General features: G+C 40.1%; 1 protein-coding gene across 1 annotated transcript in view; it reads left to right on the top strand.

Annotated features, from left to right (window-relative positions):
* SHB (SH2 domain containing adaptor protein B) overlaps positions 1-22,670 on the top strand; it is a 59,773-nt gene that overhangs the window by 16,079 nt on the left and 21,024 nt on the right. Inside the window, exon 3 of the mRNA XM_058827080.1 lies at positions 21,702-21,917. Within this exon, the coding sequence (XP_058683063.1) occupies positions 21,702-21,917 (216 nt within the window). The remainder of the gene's footprint in view (positions 1-21,701; positions 21,918-22,670) is intronic.

Genomic DNA, 22,670 nt, shown 5'->3' on the forward strand with positions numbered 1-22,670 from the left:
ATGGCGAAAGTATGACATTGTGTACAAGTTATTCCACTTAAAAACAGCTGATCCGCTTGCTTATGGACTTTTTCCCTCAGTCAGATTCAGAATTCTTGGTGTCAGAGGAGGGCTGCAGAGCTACATCTTGCTGTAGCTTCCTTCTTTCCTTCCTTGTTTCTCTGAGGTTTTTTTACCAACAGTCAAAATTAGACACTATAGGATGCCTGTGAGCCTTTAATTGCTGTTTTTGGTAGTGTCCTTCCTTTCCTGTCTATGTAGGGAAGTGGTTACTTAGTGATACTGTTGTACGCCTTTGGACTGTTGGAACTCCTTGTACTGGCATTATGCAACTCTATTTTCCATGTATTTTCTCCATCAGGATCAATATCCTACTTGTTGGCTGTGCAGTCTGTGAAATGTTCTGAGGTATGGGGCCATATGTTTTTAATTTGACAATTTGACCAGTCAACACTTACCTTTGTGCAGATCAAGTGTACATTTCTTGGATTTGTACAGCAGGTCCTGTTTTTCCTCATTTTGTGGTAAAAGTCACTCTTATGCCCAGTTAAGTTGATTGTATGCTTTCCTTTTCTATTGGCAGCTCCTGTTTTGGGCCCTCAGGAAAGATTAATCAGTGGGGGAAGATGAGGCTGTTGGATGCAAAGATCCTTTTTTCATGCAAGTGTTCCTATTTTTATTTTCTTAAAGCATTTCTGAAGAGAGACACAGGAATGACATGGAAACAGTTCTTTGGAAGTTTTCAGTACCTTAGAGAAGGGCTGGGAATTATTATTTCTCATTAGTGTAAATCTATTCATTGTAAGTCAAGGAATTTCTCAGAAAATAAAATTAGTCCAAATATTTTCTTGCTCTTTATACAGCAGTGATGAGCATTTGTAATTTAAACTATTAAGTTTGCAGTGCATTCACTTGTTTCTTCCTGCATTTAGGACTGGAGTTTGTTCTCTCTCCATTTCCACGTTAGCCTTAATAAATGAGATATTTAGTGGACAACACTGGATGGCTTAGCTGCAGTAAGGGACAGTAGGTTTGTGAGCCATTGCAATTACAAGACATCCTTTCGCATAATTTGTGCTTGGTGCAACTGACAAGCTGTTATATATGCTCCATGTTATTATAAAGGAAACATGAGGAGCTCTCAAAATGCTAAAGGCACTTTTGAAAATAGGGTTTAATTGATTATAATGATAGAGCAAGTGTTCTGAATATTCATGTGACTCAGCTAGTAGAAGATGACTGATATGCCTGTGAAGATGTTTAGTATTTTGAGATCTGGATATTTAGTTTCTAGTCATCTTGTCCTAGTGTAGATAGAGAAGGTCTCCCCATAAACCTCCATGGCATCAGGTTATGGTGACTGTATTCAAGCACATATTTTTCTGTGTGGGAATTTTTTATTGCTCAGTTATTGCCTTTGCACTTTACTTGATAAATGAAAATCCAAAGGCATCTTGTTTGAGTTTTTAAAGGTTCTGCTTATATTTATCGAGTGAGTTCTATTATGTATCTGCTGCTTCTGAAGAAGACCTTTTGACTGAAGTTTGACTTGATTCAAAATATTTACTGCTTTGTTATTTTCTTAGTTTTGTTGTCTGATGAATAGAAGAACGTCAGATGGCTATCTGTTTAGCCTGACTAATCTGATTAAATCCTTCTGATTGCATTTAATGTGGCTTAATCCTAGAGAGAGGGAATTTGCATAACCCAGCAGAATGCACTGTCAGAGAGACATAAAATAAAACAGCTTTTTATCAGTTATTCCATGTTTACTTGTGTACCCTAACTCTTGAACTCTGGGAATCCTGTGTAAGGGTAGTTGAAACACGACCCTAAAACTTTTGTGTTATGTGCTCCTTGAATTAGTAAAGGATTAGGCAAAAGCAGGTGTCCATATGAAATAAGATCCTATGATTTCAATATGAGAAAGTAAACTTACATCTGAACAGAAATTCACGATGTCTGGAGTAACTAATATTTTTATTCAGAGTTTATCCTTTCTTCCTAAAAGTTCTGTGGTGTTGAAGTTATCAGGCAGTTTGCTCTGAGTTGATGTTTAATTTAAAAGAAAAGGCAGTCCCTGAGTTGATTTATTTAAATTAATTATTGAACAGTCTATCTGTTCCCATGCTATCTGTGGTTAAAATTGGGTTCAGTCAGGCTTGAAGTTTCTTCTGCTGATAGTGCCTCCCAAAAATACTGTCTCCCCGGATTTGTGGTTGTGGTGACTGGAAAAAAGAGCAACCTTTATGACCAGGTTTGGAAAGATTTCTCAAGGAAAGACTTGACCTGAGGCCAAGATAGAGTGTGTTGATAATGTATGTTGATAAGAAGCTATCATCTCTTGTCAGCCAAACACATCTGCTGTAGTATTGGTGGTATTCATAGATGTCTGTCCTTTCTTCAGGAAATCCATGCCAAAGGTTGAGAGAGAATCCCTGGTAATCCAGTTCCTGAAGTGTGGTGGGAGTCTCAGTTTGGCTGGGTGTGCACCCAAAGCCACAGCAACAGTTGTATCTTTGCCTTGTCCACAGCCTGTTTGGAGATTTGCTGTCCTTACATGAGTACAAGGAAAGTTCTCTGTGGTATATGATGTGAAGTATCCTGGACTATTCATGGAGTGAGATTCTAGACTATCTAGGCTATCAAGCATGTGTAGCAGCAATAGAGATAGCTACAATTCTGATTTCTAAGGCTCTGAGTAGTAGGTGGACCTTACTTCTCCCCTGGTATCAGTCTGTAGCTGCTACAGTGACGTCTGGCCTGTCACAGAAACAAGCCTGTGCTACTTTACCTGGACTGTAACCAAGCATCACTACTTGGATCAGGTGTAGAATGTTCTTTATGCTTGAGAGAGCTCTGCAGAGAAACAGTGGCTGAGGATGCTGCATTTGAACAGAAGTCAATGGCTGAGACACTGTCAGGTCAGAGAGCTGTTGATCATAACATCCAGGCTTCTCTGTCATCCATTCCTCTCAGGGAATGCTAGAGGAAGAGAAGTTAGGTTCCACTTGAGTATTTTCTCCCATCAGCCTGTACTGAATGTCAAATCTCCCCAGAGAGGGGTCTGTTTGTTTCCTGTGGTAATTCCCTTTCCCTTAGAGGAGAAAAGGTTTCCTCAGTTCATGGATATGACTATGGCTATGGTTGGGGAAAATGGGTGCATTTTTTTGCCTTTAAATTTCCCTAAAAGTCATAAAGGCCCTATTCTTGCTATAGCCATATGGGCATGCCTTTCCTCTTTCTCCTGACAGCTGTGCATGTTGACATAGCTCTTCCAGGCATCTCTGCCTTTCAGAAGGAATTAACACCTGGGCTCAGATTGCATGAAACATTTGCAATCAAATACCAGATCAACGCTGTCTATACCACAGCCTTCTGTGTGCTGCCATCATAGAGTGCATCTAAAACTTACCTCTGGAGAAATATCCAATTTTGGATCATCATTCAGGTGGAGATATGCTGGTAGACAAGTTGTTGCACAAAGAACTGTGTCATTTTAAGGTATGATAATGAATACTGGTTACAAGAATGAGATAATAAACTGCATCTGTTGTCCTACTTGGTGCTTAGATTTGAAGAGAGCATCTTGCTTCCAGAAGGAGATATTTTATGCCCTGAGTAACCTCTAACATTTCCCTGATCAGAACAGCTTATGATCTCTTGAGTATGAAGCACCTAGCATGATACATGCTATAGTGTAAAATTCAGCTTACTTAACAGTAAAATTAAGGTAATTTTAAGTCTCAAAATAACTTTAAACCACGTCATGGAAAATGGCTGGGTAAGGGGTGGAGGTGGGGTGGTTTGGTGGGAGAGAAAGTAGAAAGCATTATTAAGATATGATGCCTAGCTTGAGAAATGTGTGTTGGCAAAATCACTTCTGTTTTTTCTGGCTCAGGAATTGCATCTTTTCTGTAGAATGGTCAGGGAAGGAGAGATAGGGAAGGCTAAGCCCTTGAGTTAGGACAGTGATTTGAAAGGCTAGTTAAGCATGTGGTGCATCAGTGCCTTGATTTCTTAGAGATCCTAGGAAGGTCTGTACCCAGACAGTCATGATGTACATCACATTTTTCCTTTGCTTTTATAGGTCTGACCTAAGACTGTGTCAGAGACGCCAGCCTGTTCATGGGGTTCTGGTCTCTAGTTCATGCATCTGCCTCAAGACTGTGGTAGCCAGGGAAAAAACACTCTTCTTGTGTCTCAGAATTCTGAAGACTCAAATGGGTAGCATTTCTGCAAACAGTTTCTTTCCCTGAAATGTAACATACCATGTGGCATTCCTCATGGAGTAAATGCTATGTTGTGTGTAGACTTAAGAAGGCTATCATAGCCTTCTAGTGATAAAATATACACGGTGCCTCTGTTCTGATCAGGGTAACTTCAGAGGTTTCTCAGGGCATAAAATATCTCCTTTTGGACAGCCAAAGTAGGTGTTACGGGAGGAAAGAATTCCATTTATTATTGATGCATTTCTCACAGGAGTCTAGTTACACATTTGTCCTGGGAACTGGGCATGTTAGATCTTGTAGGTGGGATGTGCTAACCCATGAGATCAGGGAAAGTGTTCACAGTGCATTTGGTAAGTCCCAAATCAACATGGGAGCATGCTGCCACTACTGCTTGAACACTGGAAAATCTAAGTTTAAAGTCACAAAAAGGCTTCTGTCCATAAATGGAAAGCTGAATTCAAGTTTCAAACTGGGTAGATAAGCTTGTGTTCATGCTTCAGGTCAGGCGAGTGATATGGCAGAAGGATCTGTGTGTACTGGACCTGGAGAGCTGGAATCTGTTCCTGGGGATGCTCTAGAGCATTAGGATCATGGTACAGAGATACTTATTGTCTGGCCTGTGTTTTTCACTGCATTCATCAACCTGAGCAATTACGCATTTGCACTACTAGCAAAAGTGAGGATAAACTAAGGGAAGTGTATGATGAGGAAGGGCAGGGTTTTCATCTAGAAGGGCTTTAGTGAATGTGAGCATTTTGTCAACAGGAGCCCTTTTAAAATTAAACAAGGGGTATTAGAGAGAATTCTAAAAGAAAAATCACAGCTTTGTTCATAAGCTCACAACATTAGAATCCTGTTCCTTTCTTCTTTTTCTATATTTATCATCCTGTCTCTGTATGCATCGTCCTGGCTGTGCAGTAGATCAGCAGTGAGCAAATCTAACTAGCTCATACTTAGAGATTTTGTGCTTGTCCCTCTTTCCCTGAGGATGCAGACAGTTGACAGTCCTCTCTTAGGTGCAGACCTAGTGCTAGAAGAGTAAATGCCTTCCTGCACTTCAGTGCTTCTTTCTAGGGATTTGAGATAAGAGTCCATGGTTGCATCACAACGGAATCTCTAATGCATGACGGACACCCTAGCAAAAATAGTGCACCTTAATTGGGAACTTCCCATGGATGTGCTGGGAGAAGTAGCTCAGCCGTCATGCAAGCTATCACAGAAATGCTGGGAGTATGGAGAAAACAGCATTCCCATGAACCTGCACCTACTTCAAAAGGTCTTGGGTGTCAGTTTCCCTTGTAACTAGAAAGGCTGTTTTTTTGTTCAGACATGTAACTTCATCTGAATAGTCACTACAGCACATTGGTGGTGAGTCAGATCTTGTAAAGTTCTTTACCGGGTGGCCTCTGGCATGTTGCTTGTTGGCACCAAGTTTACAACTGCAAATAGTATAAGAAGATCAATGATAACTACTTTGACAAAGGCTTTGGTTAGGATGCCTAGATTAGCACGAACAGCATGGGAAGTTTAGGAAGAATATTTTTGGCTCATTGAAAATCACTGAGCCTAGCAAGCTGACCAGATCTCTAAGCACTGTAGTGACTCTGTGAAATTTCATGTCTGTCTGTACTTGAGCATGGCAAACAGCTGTAGCCAACACAGAAGAGGCAATGTGTTTGTCTACTAAGCTGAACAGCTGGCATCATTTTCAAAAAACTTTAAGCACCTTCTCTTGTTCCTACATTAGTGTGTTTCAATTCTTAGTGTGTCTTTGAGGGTATAACAATAGCCATGAGTCTAGCCATGACTGGAAATCAGCGCCAAATGAGAATTCATCCACTGTCAATGCACCTCATGTGGTACTGTGAATTCATCACTAGCACTATTATCATCCTGTTTCCAGACTATGTGAGTAGGCCACATTCTGTAGTACTGTTTTCTAATAGAAAAGTTTTAAGATTTTTTTTCCTTTAAGAGTGTGGAAAAGTGAAAGGTAAGTCTTTACTCTTGAAATTCGGTATGTATGTGCTCTCATCTCAGCATTTGCAATGTGGAGAGCCACTGGGTAGGCTTTGAAGAAGATCAGTAGCACAGAAGTAAGCTTGTGACTGGTAAGGAGAGGGTTTTATTTATGTGTTGGGAGTTTCCTATAGAGCAGCACTGGAAATCTTGGGGACGTCTTCCTAGAAGTGACAAAGGAGCGATGTCTGATGTGTTCTGAGCATTCCCATCATTTGAAGCATAGTGCTAGTGTTGCTGTCACCCGCTGCTATCCTGTAGTGCAGAATTCCCTCCACCTCATGAGAAGTGAGGACATATGCTCTGAACAGCTGTGCTTCTTAAAAGTATGCTAGATGTAATGTTAATTAGAAACCTCCTGGGCTTCAGCATCTATTTCAAGTTGTTTCTTACTTCATTTGGAATTTGGACAGACATTCCATTGGGCAATGATTTAAGGGAAATAAATTGTCTAGGAACAATTACAGAAGAGAACTTCCTTGCCATTAGGTCTAATGTGCATGAATTGAGAGATGTTTGAAATAGTGCTGGACCTGCTTCAACACAAGTGCTTATGTTCTCTGAGCAAAGCTGTGCTGTGAAACCCTACCAGTTTAGAAGCATGTCCAGTTGCCAGAATCATCAGTACTTCTCTTCCTGTCTTCATGGGTGACTGTGAGAAGATAAAGCCAGAAAGCATAGAGCTTAGTTTCTCATGGTGAGAGACTGCAATATGTTGTGGTTACTGTAACTAGGTGCATCACTGGGCTGGAAACTAGCTATGCAAAAAATTAATACATTTTCTTTATGTTAAAGATTTGAAGTGTTCTCTCTAACATTTAGTACTACATGTTTAATTTAATGTTGGTTTTGTTTGTGGAGTTTCTTCCCTGTTTCAACACCTTCATCTTGCTCTTTTAATTTGATATAGTCTGAGAATAGGCTAAATGTGAAACTTGAATCACAAGCTTGAACAAAAATTGAGTTTTTCACAGCTTGTTGACTCTTGTTTTCATTAAGACAAAGTTTGTGCCCAAAATAATAGAAGCAAGATGTCAAAAACTCTGGAAAGGTACATCAGAATTATAGTAGACTACTTGAGGGTGCATGTTGAAGGACTGTAACTTCATTCATTCAATTTACTTGCTCACTGTCTGATGAATATGGCCTACGTACTTGCATAAAAAGCAAAGTAAAGGAATGGATGCTTGGATATTTGGGAAGGAGAAACCAGTGAGCTCAAAATGCTGTTTAACCCTTGCTGGCAGTTTGGAAGACTTGAGAAGAAAAAGTAGTTTCAAGCCAATTTTCATCAAGATGGTTAGTTTGACAAAATCTTTCTGCTTTCCTAATACAAGGAACATGTGTAATGTATGCAGGTGGTTTTTGCTTGGTGCCTACATCTGCTTTGCATGCAGTGTTGCCTGTGGCATAGAGAGTTATATTTGTGTTTCTTACTATGTAGCTTTGATTCTATGTCTGTTTTCACCTACCAGTTACCACAGGTCTTCCCTCTATTTCATCCTTCTGGTCCCCAGATAAAGCTGATTCAAGATTTTGGACTGCTTTTCTTAAGAGCAATGGTGCTTTTAATATAGGATGTGAATTGCCTGTCCCTTCAAGACAGTGATGCTTCTGGCAGCAGTTGGAGTAGTATTGAGGTCTGTGTGGTCCAAGGGGATCTGTAATTTTAGAGCTCCAGCAGCTGCCTCTTCAGAAATACAAAAATGAGAACTGTGACTCTAGAGTGAAAAGAATTCAGTAAAGTATTCATTGGAATATTGGTATTCTTTTGGTTACAAAGGGGAAAGAGCTATTCTTTTCTCATTTGGTGTCTTGCTGACCTGTTCAAGTCCTTTTAATCTCCCTCCCATCTCACTTCTACCCTCCTCCCCCCGACTCCTACACTCTAGTACCATGTATGTTGAATTTGAAGGTGTCACTTCTCTGGTCATCTAGTGGAATAGAAAAGATGTACTTCATCTTGGTGCAAAGGATTCTCATAGGTAGAACACACCTGAACATGCAAGTATACAGCCATGAAGGGATCCACTGCCTGTCCTGTAGAGATTGGTGTAAGTTGTATAAACCCTTAAATTGAACAAAGTAAATAAAAAATGAAACTGCTCTGCATTTTTCCCTTGTAATCAGACCAATGTAGACTGTAGACTCTGATTTAATCAGTGTTCCATCTGTTCTTTCCATGCTTGGAAAGGCTTAGAGGCAGTGAACACAAACTAAGAGGTTCATTGAATACAGGGAAAAAAAAAAATCTTACTATTAAGACAGTCAAATTGTGGAGAAGGTTATCTTGTGGAGAAGTGAGATTGTGTAGTCTCCATCTCTGGAATTTTTCAAGACTGGACTGAGAAACTGGAATGTGACTAACCTTGTCTGACTCCGTAGCTAAAACCTGCTTCAAGTAGGACATTGCATAAGACCACTTCCACTTCCTGAGATCTTGTTCAAGTTAGCTTATCTTATGAACCTGCAACTGATTTGTGAAAGGGAGAAGTGGCTGTGAGAGTCAGCATATCCCAGACTAGAATGCTGGAACCTGTGTTAGTTTAGTCTCAGTTGATTTCTGTCTTCACCACCATGACAGTATGTTCCCAATATTAATCCTTTTAAACTTTATCTCTGGGAAGACCAGACAGCAGGTGACTGTCAGGCACAAGAAAACAGTCTGCTGAAATGTAGCTTGAGCAGGGGCTTATCCACAAATACTCTGGTTTTGTGGAGGTAACCCTAGATGGGCAGAATCCATGCTGAAAGTGTGCTGTTGCAGCAAGGGAGTGTGATTCTTGACAGCTGTTCACTTTGTGCGGGGAAGGAGCAGAGGCAGAACAGATGGGCTTCCAGACTGCACTCGGCCTGTTTGTGCACTTCTGGACTCTGTTGGCAGGAATTCTGGGTGCTTTCCAGGTGGAGGTATGATGGAAGCATAGGTGACTGATACTGTTGTGGTCTGCCACAGCAAAGGAAGGGAGCACTGTAAACTCATTTTTGGGCCTGACTGGGAGGAGTGTTATTTAATTACGCAGGAGGACATCAGAGATACATCTTACCAGCTTATCAGTTCAGCTCTCAGTCTTCTCAGACTGGTGCCAGCTCTATTGGTTCTTGCAACGTTGCTCTAAAGCAGAATGCAGAGAATGTGTTACATGAAGGATCAGCAGTGTATGGGAGATATAGACTGTTGCTGATGAGTTTTACAGGGATTTGTTATATGAAGCTGTAATAGTGATACTAAAAGAAAAAATGAGACATGCACTTGGGACAAAATGTGATACAAAAATCCTTTGGCACACTGGTATGTATCTTCAGTTATGCTTTGTTTTCCTTTTCTCTTTTCTCTTAATCTTTTGCAAAGAGGCTTTTAGCCAAAGGAAATGTGAAAATATTTAAGAGCAATGTGTTAATAAACAAGCTAGTGTCAGGATGACAACCCTGGGAAGAGATATTTCTAGCCTAACCTGGATTTATAGTTTTTAAAAGGAAACTAGTGTGGACATTACATGTGCTGTCAAGTCAGAAGGAATTTCTTCCCTTTCCCCAGCTAGCTGTGATCAAGTCAAAGGTCCTTTTTGGAGATTAGTGGGAGTCTAAAAAAACTAGAGAGATTTTCACTAGAAAGCTAGTGAGAATTTTTTCTCAGAAGAATTTTCTCAATCATTCTTTCATATTTTATTCTCACTCAAATCACTTTGGGTTTTTTATCTGCACTGTACAGAAAAGTTAAGTCAAAAAAGCTGGTACAGGAAGTATTAGTTAAGCATGAGGTAAACAGAATTGTTCTTTGAGGGAACAAGATAGCCGTTCAGCTCTTCTGTCCTCTTTGTTGTGCTTAGCTTGCTAGTAAATGAATAAAATTTTTGCCTGCTGGTTTTGCATACAGACTCTGGAAATCCCTAGTAGCAAAATATGAGTGAAACCTTCAGTAAATGAAGCCTGTTTTTGACATCAGCTGTAATGTAGTAGCTGCAGTTTCTCCTGTGCCTTTTTCAGTTAGGGAACCCAAACCAGATGAGTGCTTTTTTGTCCTTAAAAGTAAACAAGAGCTGAGGATTCAACCAGTTAGTTCTTTGTCTACTTTTGCCACAGAAACTGTACATCTTGCCACGTAAGTTTACCAACAGTTTTATGTGACTTTGCAGCAGTGTCATAGAATGAACTTAAAACTTCAGTGAGAAGTGGTGAGAGCCACAATTTTTGTGCTCTTTGCATTTTATGTAATGGGTGGCAAAAACATACAGCTTTCTCTTTCTCTGATTTCTGGCTATTAAGAACTCTGCTTGAAATGCTCTTTTGGAGGAGCTCAAGCATCTATGCAAACCCAGCTGTCCATTACCATTCTGGCTGCTAAATTAGAGGCAATTGTCTGCAGGAGTTCTTTCTGGCTGAGGTCAGGTAAGCCTCAGCTGGTTTTGGTGTGTGTTGGTGTGCTGATATGTGCGTTAATCTTTGTTATCCCTACTCAGGTAAGGAGCTAAGAAGCCTTCAGTGAGTTTCTGCTTCCAGATGGACTGTGTTGTGCTACCATGACTAAATTTGTTGAAGAATACCAATGTGCAAATAGAAGATGGGAATACTCAGTCTTCATCTGAGCTTGAACAAGGCTGTGCATTGCTTAGTTTCGTGTGTTGGTGTCTTGAAGTAGGAGAGTCCACATAAATCTTGGTTTTATGAAACAGGATGTAGGCATGCAAAACTGATGCTATTGAAGGTTACACTAATAATTAAAGCAGCGCAGGTAAACCTGGGGGAAATCAGGTTTGCCTGAAGGAACTCGGCTTGCTTTCAGTTCTGCATTCATTTTCTGTGGAGTGGATAATTTGAAAATTGCTGTGATGAAGCAGTTGGTTTTGTGCTGTTCTGGCTCTTGTCTTTTGTACCATCAAACGACAGTTGCACTTGTCAGGGATGGACTGCAAAACAGAAGAGCATGAGCTTTTTCTAAGCAAGTTCTGCAGCAGCAGTTATGGCTCTAATGCAGCTTGAGATTGTCTTGAAGGTGTCTGTGCTGCTGCCTCAGTTGAAATAGAAAGGGAAGAGTGAGATGAAGTTAAAAAAAGGCCATGTATTTCATATATACCCTTAATTCTGTATTATATTTTTTGCTGAGTAGCACATACTATTGCCCTGTCCTTTGGCTGTGACATGCACCATCACTGAGATCCTGGCATCATGGTAGAATATAAAGTATAACAAAAGACAGCCTCTCCTAACTATTTTTTAAAGGATGTTTTTGTATCCATCTCTGAAAACAAATAAAAAAAAAATGTAGCAAAAAATACAGCCTTCCACATTTGTCTCCGTGGGAGTGGTTTTGTGCATTGTAAATGTTGCTTGGTGGTTTAGAGATGCGTATTGGAAAGTAAGAGTGTTACTGGAAAATCTACCTCAGTTGTATGCATCAGGATCATGATTGCAGTGAATTTTTATAACATGGCGTTTTCTGACTTGACCTAATTGGAAGATATTAAATATTGCTCTTCCGAATTTGTGATACTTCCATTGCAAGAATTGAAAAAAAGTACTGATTTATGATGCTGATTGCACTTGGCTGTCATTTGCTTTCTTAAAAGAAAAATCTTAATGATCCTGTGCTGAATGCTAACCAGATTTATTTGCTGTTAAGTGTCAGTGTAAGTACAAATGCTCTTGAGTGATAGACTGTATACTGCATACATTCAAACACTGCTGTATGTTCTGTACTGTTATATAAGTCTTGTCCAAGGGGAAAACCCAACACCATGTAACTGACAGATTACTCTGCAAGTGGGCTTTCAACTAGGAATGGACAGTATAATAACTACAGATGAATCTGCAAACACAGGCAAGGTACTGAGTATTAGCAGCTGCACAGCTCTGTGCAGAGTATTTAAAATCCTACAAATGCTAGAGACAAGTTTCTCCTTCTATCAATCCCTTGCTGGCCTACTTGACACAATGAGTAAAGAGATGATAGGCCAAAGAGAATGAGTTGAAACATTTTCCTTTCATTTCACTTTTTCTGTGCTGTCAGCTGTCACTTAATGCATGCAAGGCCTTGCATTGTGATAAGTAAAATCTATGGTTGCATATAATGACAACTGAGTGGCTTTCTTCGTCTAATCATGGGAAGCTAGAATTCTAAATTAAACCATTTTTTCCCCAGGGCTGAACAGCAATTGCAGACCATTTTTTATATCTACATTAATGATCCTTACGGTATACATGTGTAGGACTGTGCTGGGCTTAAATTTACATTGAAGTTTAACATTTGGAGTTATTTAACCTTTGGAAAGCTTGTACGTCCAAGAGGTGGTGATTCATCTTCATTAGATGCTTAGGTGCTGATCAGAGTTCCTGGATTATCCCTCTAACTGAGCTTGAATGACAGAACAGAAAGATTGCAACTAGGACAATACTTCCCTTGGGGAAAGCATGTAAAAGTGGGGAAAATTGTAAATAACCACGGTGGCTGATCTCTGCTTCTTGCAACTTGCCACTTGGAAAATTGCAAATTATCACTGTGGCAAATAATCACTGTGGCTGTTCCTTGCAGTGAACAGGAGAAAAACCAGATGGTTTAGCATGCAGATGCTGTGTGGCTTTTAAGTCCTGCCAAAGGAGGAAACAGTACTGATAGTTCCTGCTCTTCCCGGAATGCTGGTTGGAGAAAGTGGAGGGAGAGAGCTCTTGCAAATGCATCAGATATTGCTTCTAAAACTTTGGTTTCTCATTGGTTTCTTAGCATTTTTCTTTTAAAAAATTACTAATAAAAAATTGCTAAAATAATGGGCATCAGGGAAGTTTCAGGCTATGTTTTGAGCTGGCAATTGGGGGTCTTTGAGTATTTTTTTGGTTTGTTGGTTTTTGGTTTTTTTAATCATGGTGACACAGTCATTCACAGACTGGACAAAAACAATGCACAATTCGCATTTCTGTGTTCCTCTCAATGACATAGCCATTCCATTCCACTGTGGAATAAATCTGTTCTAGGTATTATTAAATAGCAGTTCTTCTCCCTGCCTTTTCTTCTATACAGCAAATGCTAGCAGGTGGCTAAAAGAAGATAACATGTCTCATCTGGCTGAGAATATATCTCATCTGAGTTTGTTAAATCAGATATGGCATTTCTTCTGGCTACAAAAGTCTTACTGTACCATGTAAGTTGTACCTGTAGGGAACTTCTTCCCACAAGGCATAGTGGGGAGGAAGTCTGGAGGGAGGCCTCTACCTGCTTATCCTTCTCTGCCCTCTTCCACATCCCTAGCAGGCTGTGCTCAAAGTCAGTTACATGCAGAAAAGGTAACTCCCTTTTGCATAATTCTCATAGTTAAACCTCCAGCTCTCAGGAAACAGTTGCCTATTTTGTCTTGGTCATATAAACTCACTTTTGCTCACATCTGGTTATTCCTTGCAATATCATCCCAAGTATATGAACATATATATTTATACTTGATAAAAAAATTATTTTGATCAGTGCTTATCTTATTTGATTCTTTTGAGTAACCTTTCAGCACACAGAGATTCTCACAGGCAGACATGATACAATCTTCCTTCTGTGTGAGTGTTGAAGAATATTTAAATCATGAATATTTTCTTCCATTCCTGTCCTCCCTCAAGGTGATTCCTGTGAGGGTAAGGTATTGTGTTGGTGAAGAGCACTGGCAAGGACATGGGGGCTGTCAGTGGCAGTCATGAGCAGCAGGACTGATCTAACTGCAGGAAACGGTCATATTCTCTACAAACTTGTCTGTTCTGACATGGGACAGTTTTAGCTTGTTTAAAACAGGCATTTAGACTTTGGTGTTAGGATGACTTTCAAAGAGAATTTATTCTGTTTGTGCTGATCATAAAGCAAATCTTTTGGGACGCTGTAGTTCATGTTCTGAGCTGATGAGACCCCTTGTACTAACTGGTGTACATGGAAATCCCAGCACAGCACTCTGTTTCTCCGAGGGCTTCTATTCCCTCTTACCATGAGAAATGAATGTTCTTTTGCACATCTTAGAAGTTCTGACGTATGGAATGAGGATCTTGAATTTTTTGGTTGCCACTTGGATTGCTCTGTTTAGGCCATGAAACAATGATCCTTGAATCCCAAAGGTCAGTACTCCAAACAGGTCAAGAAAACCTACAAAACAAGCCAGAACTATAGCAGTGTGATGTAACTGGCTGTAGCAGCATCTGAAGTTGGCTCTTGGTCAAGCAGCAGTAGATGTACAGACTTGCGGTGTTTTTTGGATTCTTTGTCCCCTCTAAATGAAAAGGGCATCCCTACTCCTCTTCTGTGTCTTACTGAAAAATGTGCAAGGAATAAGTAGGTCAGAAGCATCAAAGCACCTCCAAAGAGGCAAAGTCTGCATAAATCAAGAATTTTACACTGACAGTTAAACAGTTTGATCACTGAATCACTGCTTACTTACAGAAAATATGGTGTTGAGGGGGAAGGCTTTGTAGAATAAATTTCTGCCTCCAGGGAACTGATGAAATTTAATCATTTTATTTATTTGCCTCTGCCAAAAGAGAAATACATCTCCAAGAATAATTTTCATGTCATTTAGAAGCAGTACTGCTGTCCTTCCAGGCCACTAGTATTTTGGTTTTCTTCCCATGTGTTTTGTTTTTTTAATCAGCATCCTTTGACTCCACCAACACTTACCCCTCCTCTTCCTCACCCTTCCCACCCACAATGACAAATGTGTGCTTCCTGTCTTCTTGGGCAGGGTAGTGGTTGCTTGTTTTAATTCAGTACATACCTTCTATGGAAAATATCAGAAATTTTTTTTGTATTTTATTGATAATTAACATAAACGGTCTTCTCCCTCCCTGCCCGTGCTCTGACTGGCCTTACAACTTTTCTTTATCAGGACTGTTGGAATGTAAGGTTGCTTTGAATGCTTCTTCCTGGGGTAATGAGTCATAGTTGGACTTTAGTGGTATTTCCGGCATGATGCAGGCAATGTGAAGATGTTGGTGGTTTTCACATCATGCGGTTTTGCCAAGCCCTCGCAGGGAACAGGGGAACAAACGCCTGTTCATTCCTGGAAAGTAACTCACTTCTGAGTCACTTGGCTTCTGTTTGGAAGAAAAGTTGAAGGAAGGAAGATCTTCTCATGTCCAGCTTTTTCTGCAGCAAAATCTGTGATAATTACCATTGGGTGACAGTTGCTGCAGTCTCAAAGCAAAACAGCCCTCCCTGCCACTGGAATGTAATTGGTGTTCCCTTGTGTCCCAGCAGCTGGAGGCATCCAGCTGGATCTGGAAGCAGAGTAAAAAGCAGTTTGATTTCTGGTGACCTGAGGCAAAATTTGAACAGGGGTAAAATTTAGCTTCTCTAGTGAATGGCCTTTGCAGTAATAAAATGAGAATTCTGCATCACAAGTCCTGAAATACTTTCAGACTGTCTTTCCAAAATGGATGTGGAAAGAAACGTTAATGGTGAGGCTTGGATAAGTAAGCAGCTGGCTGAGTATTTTGACCTGTTTATCTGGGAATTAGTTAAATGGAAGCAAATGTTCATATCAGGGTGATCTTTGCATTAATCTGTTTTATGCCTGTGGCAAACTGGCAAGTTACTGGTTGATGTGTTGCCTACCCATACACCTGGAGCAAACTGCTCACTGCCCTTCAGTGTGATTACTTGCCAGTTCAGTGATTTTCCATTAGAAGCCTCAAGGGCAGAGGTTTGGGCCATTTCAGAAAAGCTTACGCCTTGATAGCAAGGACTCCTGCAGATGGGACTTTGTTGTCTGTGATCAGATCTGGCCCTGATGTGACCTTTACCTGCTAGAGATTGCCAGGCTGTCAGGATGATGTTGTGGGAAATACATCAGATATTCACCAGTGCCTCTCAATGTGAACCTGAGCATATTCAAGTTTCTTTCTGCTTCCACTGATAGCTTTGGTTTTCAATGACAGCTGGGATTACAAGGATTACAACTGGCTGTTGTCCACAAGCAGGCCTTGTTCCTGAGTTATGTTCTCACATACCCTTTTTTGGTTTTAATATGGTATTTTATTTTCCCCAGACTTATCCACAGAAAGCCAGTGTGTTTATAGCAAGAGCTCCAAACACTTTGTGGACTGCCCTTTTCGGGCTTTTGAATATACAGTGTTTGAATCCCCATTCCAAAAGTTCTGCTGTTCATAATTCTGCTCTGACTATCCTAGTTGAAGACAAGTTAGCCTGTTCTCTCATTGCAGAAGCTCTCCCTCTCCCTATGGGGAATTTTGTGTATATAGGAGGAAGAGATGCAAGAAGTAGACTCTGTTCAGGGTATAGTTGTTTGCTTGCTTGCTTTAATTAAATACCTCTATCTTTTTGATGATAACTGTTTGGTCTGTCTGTGTGCCTTGAAAGGTTGTGAGTTCCAGACAAAGTCGCTTTAGTGTTGAGATCCCTGTCACAGGAATTATCTGGTAGATTTGAGTGACACAAATGCACTCAGTGAGAACAGCAGCATAGTTTTAGGTGTTCACTGCAGGCTGGTTACACTTTGGTGTTTAGTTAATATAAGCAGGTTGTGGTTTTTATTTGGTTAGTGGGAAACTAAATCCAGGTCAGTAGGATTGAAGTTGTTTAAATGCTGACTTCTGGAAAGAGAGCAGAAGAGAAGCAACCATCTGGAGGAGACCTGTAGTCTGAATCCGGAGGTAGGAGGACAGAAATTCTTCAAGCTGACAGCTTGACAGCTGTCTTCTGTACAACCTTATTCCAGCACAGTGTTTACAAGTTAATGTGTGCTAAATAAATGAATGAAGAAACTACTGTGCTTCCTGCAAATAACTGTATTTGACCAAATTCAACTGCATGCAAAAATGACCTTGAAAATCATTGTGCTTACATTAAAGGGTTTCTAGCAACAGCTGCTTGTTGGAGTTAGGAGTATTTCCAAGTACTTTGTTTCATGCTTTCTGAAATAGGATGAAGCTTTATTCAGCAGTGTAGCCAGATAAACTCTGTGAATTCTGTGCTGTTGAATGGAGCTGAGTGCAGCTAAATGTCCCCTGAAAAATCACTTCAGCAGAATTCTGTTCTCTGTCCTGTATTGCTCTTAGGCTTGTTAGGCTTAGGTGTTGCTAACCCTTGTACATAGCTTAAAAGTCAATTTCAGTGCTAGATTTTAGATGACCTTGCATCTTAGTACTGTTTCCAGCATGAGACCTTCATAGTCAGATTTGTCTCACTAGGACAGGGCTTTTGGCTAGAGAAAGCAGCTGAGGAGCTGGTAGCATTGTCATTTTAATTTGGCACCGGTCTTGAAAGTGGTAGCTGAGATGGAGAGGGGTCTGATTTATCACTTTTGTACCTGATATGTGTGGGCCAGTGCACTTTGAAATCTGACATACTGGCAAGTCAAAACGGCTTTATTGTGCTGCTGTTGATCAATCTGTTAGTTAATGTGACTGTATCATATTGCACTATAGTTTTCCCTGGTTTTCAGTGGAGCATGCATAAATTACAGATTGCTGGAAGACTGATAAAGAAACACGTATGTCTGTCTTACCACTGATGCTGTGATTTGTTTCATGTAATTAGTTTAAAAGGTTTCTCAATAGAATAGCAGGGGTTGAAAAAAATCAAGAAATTGATGTAACTTAGTGATTTTGTCTCTTGCAGGTTAAGACTCTTCCTGCATATTAGATGTAGATGAGCAAGATGTGCTGTTACTGTAGTACAGGAACCTGTCTTTGCTTCCCAACCTGCCCAGAATAATTTTTCATTGTCTTTCACCATGCAGGAGAGCAAAAACTCTTGCAAGTCCTTAACTTCAGGGAATCTCTTTGATTATATAACTGACATTTCTTATGTGATTGTGGCAGTAAGACTCCTGCATTTTGCTTGTCTCGTGTTTAATCAAAAGAAATGTAAAAAAGGGTTTGTAAAATGGAATTGACTTTATTACTGCCTGGTGACATTTACAGATGTGCTTGATTTGGGGAAATGGGCTTTTATATTACCAGAACTTTTTTTAATAGTGCAACTACATTGTTTGACCTCTTGTTCCTGCATGCTTGAGTTTGAGATGAGGGAAATACCTGTTGGCATTGGGCCATTCTATAATGATCTGGTTGTGTTTTAGTCTGTTGCATCCTTTTGGAAATTTACCTGTTGGGTTCTGTAACCAAGTAGTAATGTTTTCAACATTTCCTTTTGTTGACTTCATAGCTGTTCTACTTCCCTGATGATATATCCCCTAATTCTTTCCAAACTATTTTCAGGAATACAGTGCATCTGTGTGTAATCCTGTTGAATTATTTAGGGCTGTTAAGGTGTGGCTGATGCGGCTGCTTGTCCTGTGGAGCTCTGTTCTGTATGTGACTATCGGAATTGTTCAACCAAGTGGGAAGAACAATGTCAAGTTGAGTCTTGTATCTTATTGTATTGTCTCACTTCTGTACCTGTCCTGGTCAGGTTCTTGGTTTTACAGGTGACCAAACTTCTGGAGCCTGATTCTGTAATTACCTCTGATCTGTGAGAATTATCTCACAAGAATTATCTGTGGGAGTCTTCCAGACTGCTAGCAAAATTAGTGCTCTCAAAACTTCACCAGTTGCTTCTTCTGTTAGCAATTAGCTTAAATGCTGAATTGTATACAAATGTACTTTTAACCAGTAATAAGAATTCAAATTATATAGTTCATAAAAGTGAATTTCTAAAGGAAAAGTTAAATTAACATAGTTTTTGACTTCCTAATAATTCTGAAGACTATTTTAGCCCTTAGAACTGGCACTGTTAGAGGCTATAAAATTACCATGAGAAATGCTTCATCACAAATGTTCTGTTGTCTTCTACTTGATTCTTGAGTATCAAGTTTGCACAGAGCTATCAGTGTGTATAATGCTAATACTGCTTATGGTACCGTTTCAGTTGTGCTGCCGTTTATTGAAAGGAACTTTTTCTGATTTAGCCTTTAGTAAAATTACTTTTATTTACGAATACTGTCAAAGGTGAATTTTCAAGCATATTTATACAAAGCTTTACAAAAGAGATTGGAGATACGTGTATGTGCATACATGCATATGTTTTTATATATCACAGAATATGCTGACTTGGAAGGGATCCACAAGGATCATTAAGTCCAGTTCCTGGCCCTGCACTTCCCTCCTTCTAGGTTGTAGCTTTTCCTAGAAAAGCTTTTCTACTTTAGAATCAAATATTCATAATTTTTCTAATTATGCTCCCTGAACATGAACCACCTTCTATTTACTGGTAAACTTTTCTGTATGGTCTGATGCTTTGGTCTTCTGGGTAAAAGAAAAATATCAGGCAAGAGTTCTTGTATTGAAGTGTGCTTACATACAAAGAGCCAATTGCACAGCTGTACTTGGCACACAAATTTGTGTTTGGCATTTACAACTGATTTGGGTGAATCATGACTTCTGTTCCTCAGAAGTTCACATCTGTTGGTGTAGCATTTACTGGGTCTACAGTACTGAAAGAGAAAAAGATACCTACCACTTTTCTGACTTTAGAGGAAATAAAACATTTGTCTTTTTGATCCAGAGTATTCAAGAGAGTTGTGTGTTCTTTCTGTTACAGTTCTTTCTCAAAAATTTCTCAATTTTTCTTGATGTGGTTGTTCATAACTAGAAATTAACAGGATTATCTTGCTTGTATTTATATCTTCATCCATTTCTGTGTGTATGGCTTCAAATTTTCCAGATTTTTAATGTATAAATGAAATAATCTTTTTCCAAGGAGTACGGGCACTGTCATTTTGCAGACTTTACACTGCACCTTGAAGTGGTTTGGAGAAATGACTTGATTATAATATTTTTGTTGATACATGAATTGATTTATGACTTTTGTTATAGTAACAGTGAGAACTGCTCTAGATCTTTGCTTCATTTGTAGCTTAAAAAGTTCTCTCGCTGAGTCTTCTCATAACTTTGCGATTTGCTACATTATTGATGTTCATATTTATCGTTGCAGTGGTCAGTATAATCACACCATATCTGAAGTTGGAAGGGGCCTCTTGATATTATCTAATAAAAAAATCCTGTTCAAGCAGGATCAGCTAGAATGGGTTGCCCATAACTATGTCCAGTCAGATCTTGAATATTTCCAAAGATGGATCCTTCATAGCCTCTGCAGGCAACCTGTTTTGGTGTGTGACCATTATCACAATCAAGATGTGTTTTCTAGTGTTCAGATGGAATTGAATATATTTTTACTTTTTATGTATTTTGTTCTTGTTATATCTTGGCCTGTCACTTGGCACTGTCAGTAAAAGTCTGTCTTCATCTTCTTCTCCATCAGGTATTTATATGCATTAATAATCTCCTCACTAAAGCTTATTTTCTCCCAGCTGGCAAGTCTCAACTCTTTCAGTCTCTCCTCATATGAAAAGTGCTTCAGTCCCATTATTGAGCTTCGCAGCCTTTTGCGGAAGCTTCCTGCAGTATTCTATGTCTTTGTTGTGCTGGGCAGGTGAAACCTGGACCCAGTAGACCAGATGTGGCCTCACCAGCACTGAGTAGAGGGGAAAAATCTTGATCTGCGTCCCACATTCTGATGCACCCCAGGTTGGGTTGTGCCTCATTACTGTGAGGGTGCATTGCTGCCTCGTGTTTAACTTGCTATCATACAGGATCCCAAAGTCCTTCTCTGCTGAGCAGCTTTCTGGCCTGTTAGCCTGCCATTTTCCATTGTCCCTGGCTCCCTTTGAATGGTAGCACAGCCACCAGGTCTATAACTCACTCTGCTCAGTTTTGTATCAGTAGATGGAGGGACCATGGCTTCGTCTAAGCAAGGTTCTGTAAACTCCAAAAAATGGAGACACCTCCCATGACCTACCTGGTAACCTCTCCCAGGGCTGCACTGCACACCAGGGGAAGAAGGAACCCACAGTGTACCACTTGGATCTCTTGAGCTACCTCTTGTGCCTGTTTCTCCTTACTGCTTCTTATGATTCTGCTCAAGAAGGTACAGCCCCCTTGATGTGAGATAAGCTCTAATGCTTTTGTTTAGTGTTCTTACTCTAGTCCTACTTCATTTTTTGCTGATATTCTGTAGGCATAAATGCAGACAATTTTTTTTTATCAGCATATACAATTCTACTGTGGGATTTATTGTTTTATGTTCTTTGTATCTTCAAATTTCACTTCAGAACCATCTCCTCCTGAAGAGCTAACTAGACACAAATTTCAGTGTTCTTGTGAACTTACGCACGGTTACTGTGAGTGTGCTTTATACCAGCTGGCAGGGATTGTGTGCTTCCTGCAATCTGGCTCTGCACAAGCTGGGAAATGTTGGTGGAGGCATGAAGCTGTGGTTGTTAACTGGAGCAAACTTTTGCTTCCAGCCAGTTACCAATGTAGAGGTAGAATTTAGAAGTCTTGTACAAGCTTGTCATCTCTATAATTATGTGGCTATTAAGAAATGGGTGGAAGTTGAATGCTCTAAAATTACAGACTGTAATGATAAGACATGGTTAGTAGTGATTCTGATGCAATTTTCCTCCTTGCCAACAGAGTTTCAACAGCAGGAAGGCATGAAGTCCCATCAGAAAAACATGCAGCTCTACGACACACCCTATGAACCAGAAGGCAGTGGCGTGGAATCTGATTCTGAAAGTGTGGTGAGTCGCCGTTTACGAGAAAGCAAATTGCCACAGGATGATGACAGGCCTGCAGATGAGTACGATCAGCCGTGGGAGTGGAACAAAGTCACCATCCCAGCTTTGGCAGGTAGGATTCCTAGATCCCAGCCTCAAAATTCTCTCTCACAGTTACAGCATACGTATTTGACTTTGGGGTAAATCAAATACTTATGCTCTTTTGATGTCTATGTGCGTGAAGAAATGTCTGGAAAGTGAATGTTGGTCATCTCAAATCTTTACCTGCTGCAGAAATATGGAACACTGCACTGTTTGTTTGGTACTTCAGCCAACCTGTTGTCAATCATCTTAGCATTTGTTTCATATAACTAAAACTCCTGATTCTCACACTTCTTGTCCCTACTTCATTTTAATGGATGGGGTGTAGATAGTGTTTATTGTTGAGTATCTCTAAGATGAGGAAGCTGGTTTGCAGGGTCCTGAAATTGTGGAGTAATTCTCAAAGGGACAGTGTGATGAAGTGTTGGGGGTGAGGCAGGAAGAGATGTGTCTGTGGGAGTGAGCATGGAAGAAGCCTGAGAGCAATGATTACTGAGTAGTTAGTGTGCATTTACCTTGGGTAAATCCTGCTTGACAAACCTGTTTGCTTTCTGTGTTAAAACTACTAGATCTCTTAATGGAAAGAGAGCAGTAGGTGCCATCTGTGTTGACTTTAGCTTTCAGCATGTTGTGCTGTGGCATCAGCTGTGTTTGGAATATTGTAGCCCAGATGGGTGGACCAGGAGATCTGCTAAAACCTATCAGAGTCATTGACCTCAATGGATAATGTTAGTGATAATGTTAGTGATTCATGCTCTTTCTGGAATCTGGTTACAAGTGTGAT

This window comes from Poecile atricapillus, chromosome Z (genome assembly GCF_030490865.1).
Source record: "Poecile atricapillus isolate bPoeAtr1 chromosome Z, bPoeAtr1.hap1, whole genome shotgun sequence".
Lineage (NCBI taxonomy): Eukaryota > Metazoa > Chordata > Aves > Passeriformes > Paridae > Poecile > Poecile atricapillus.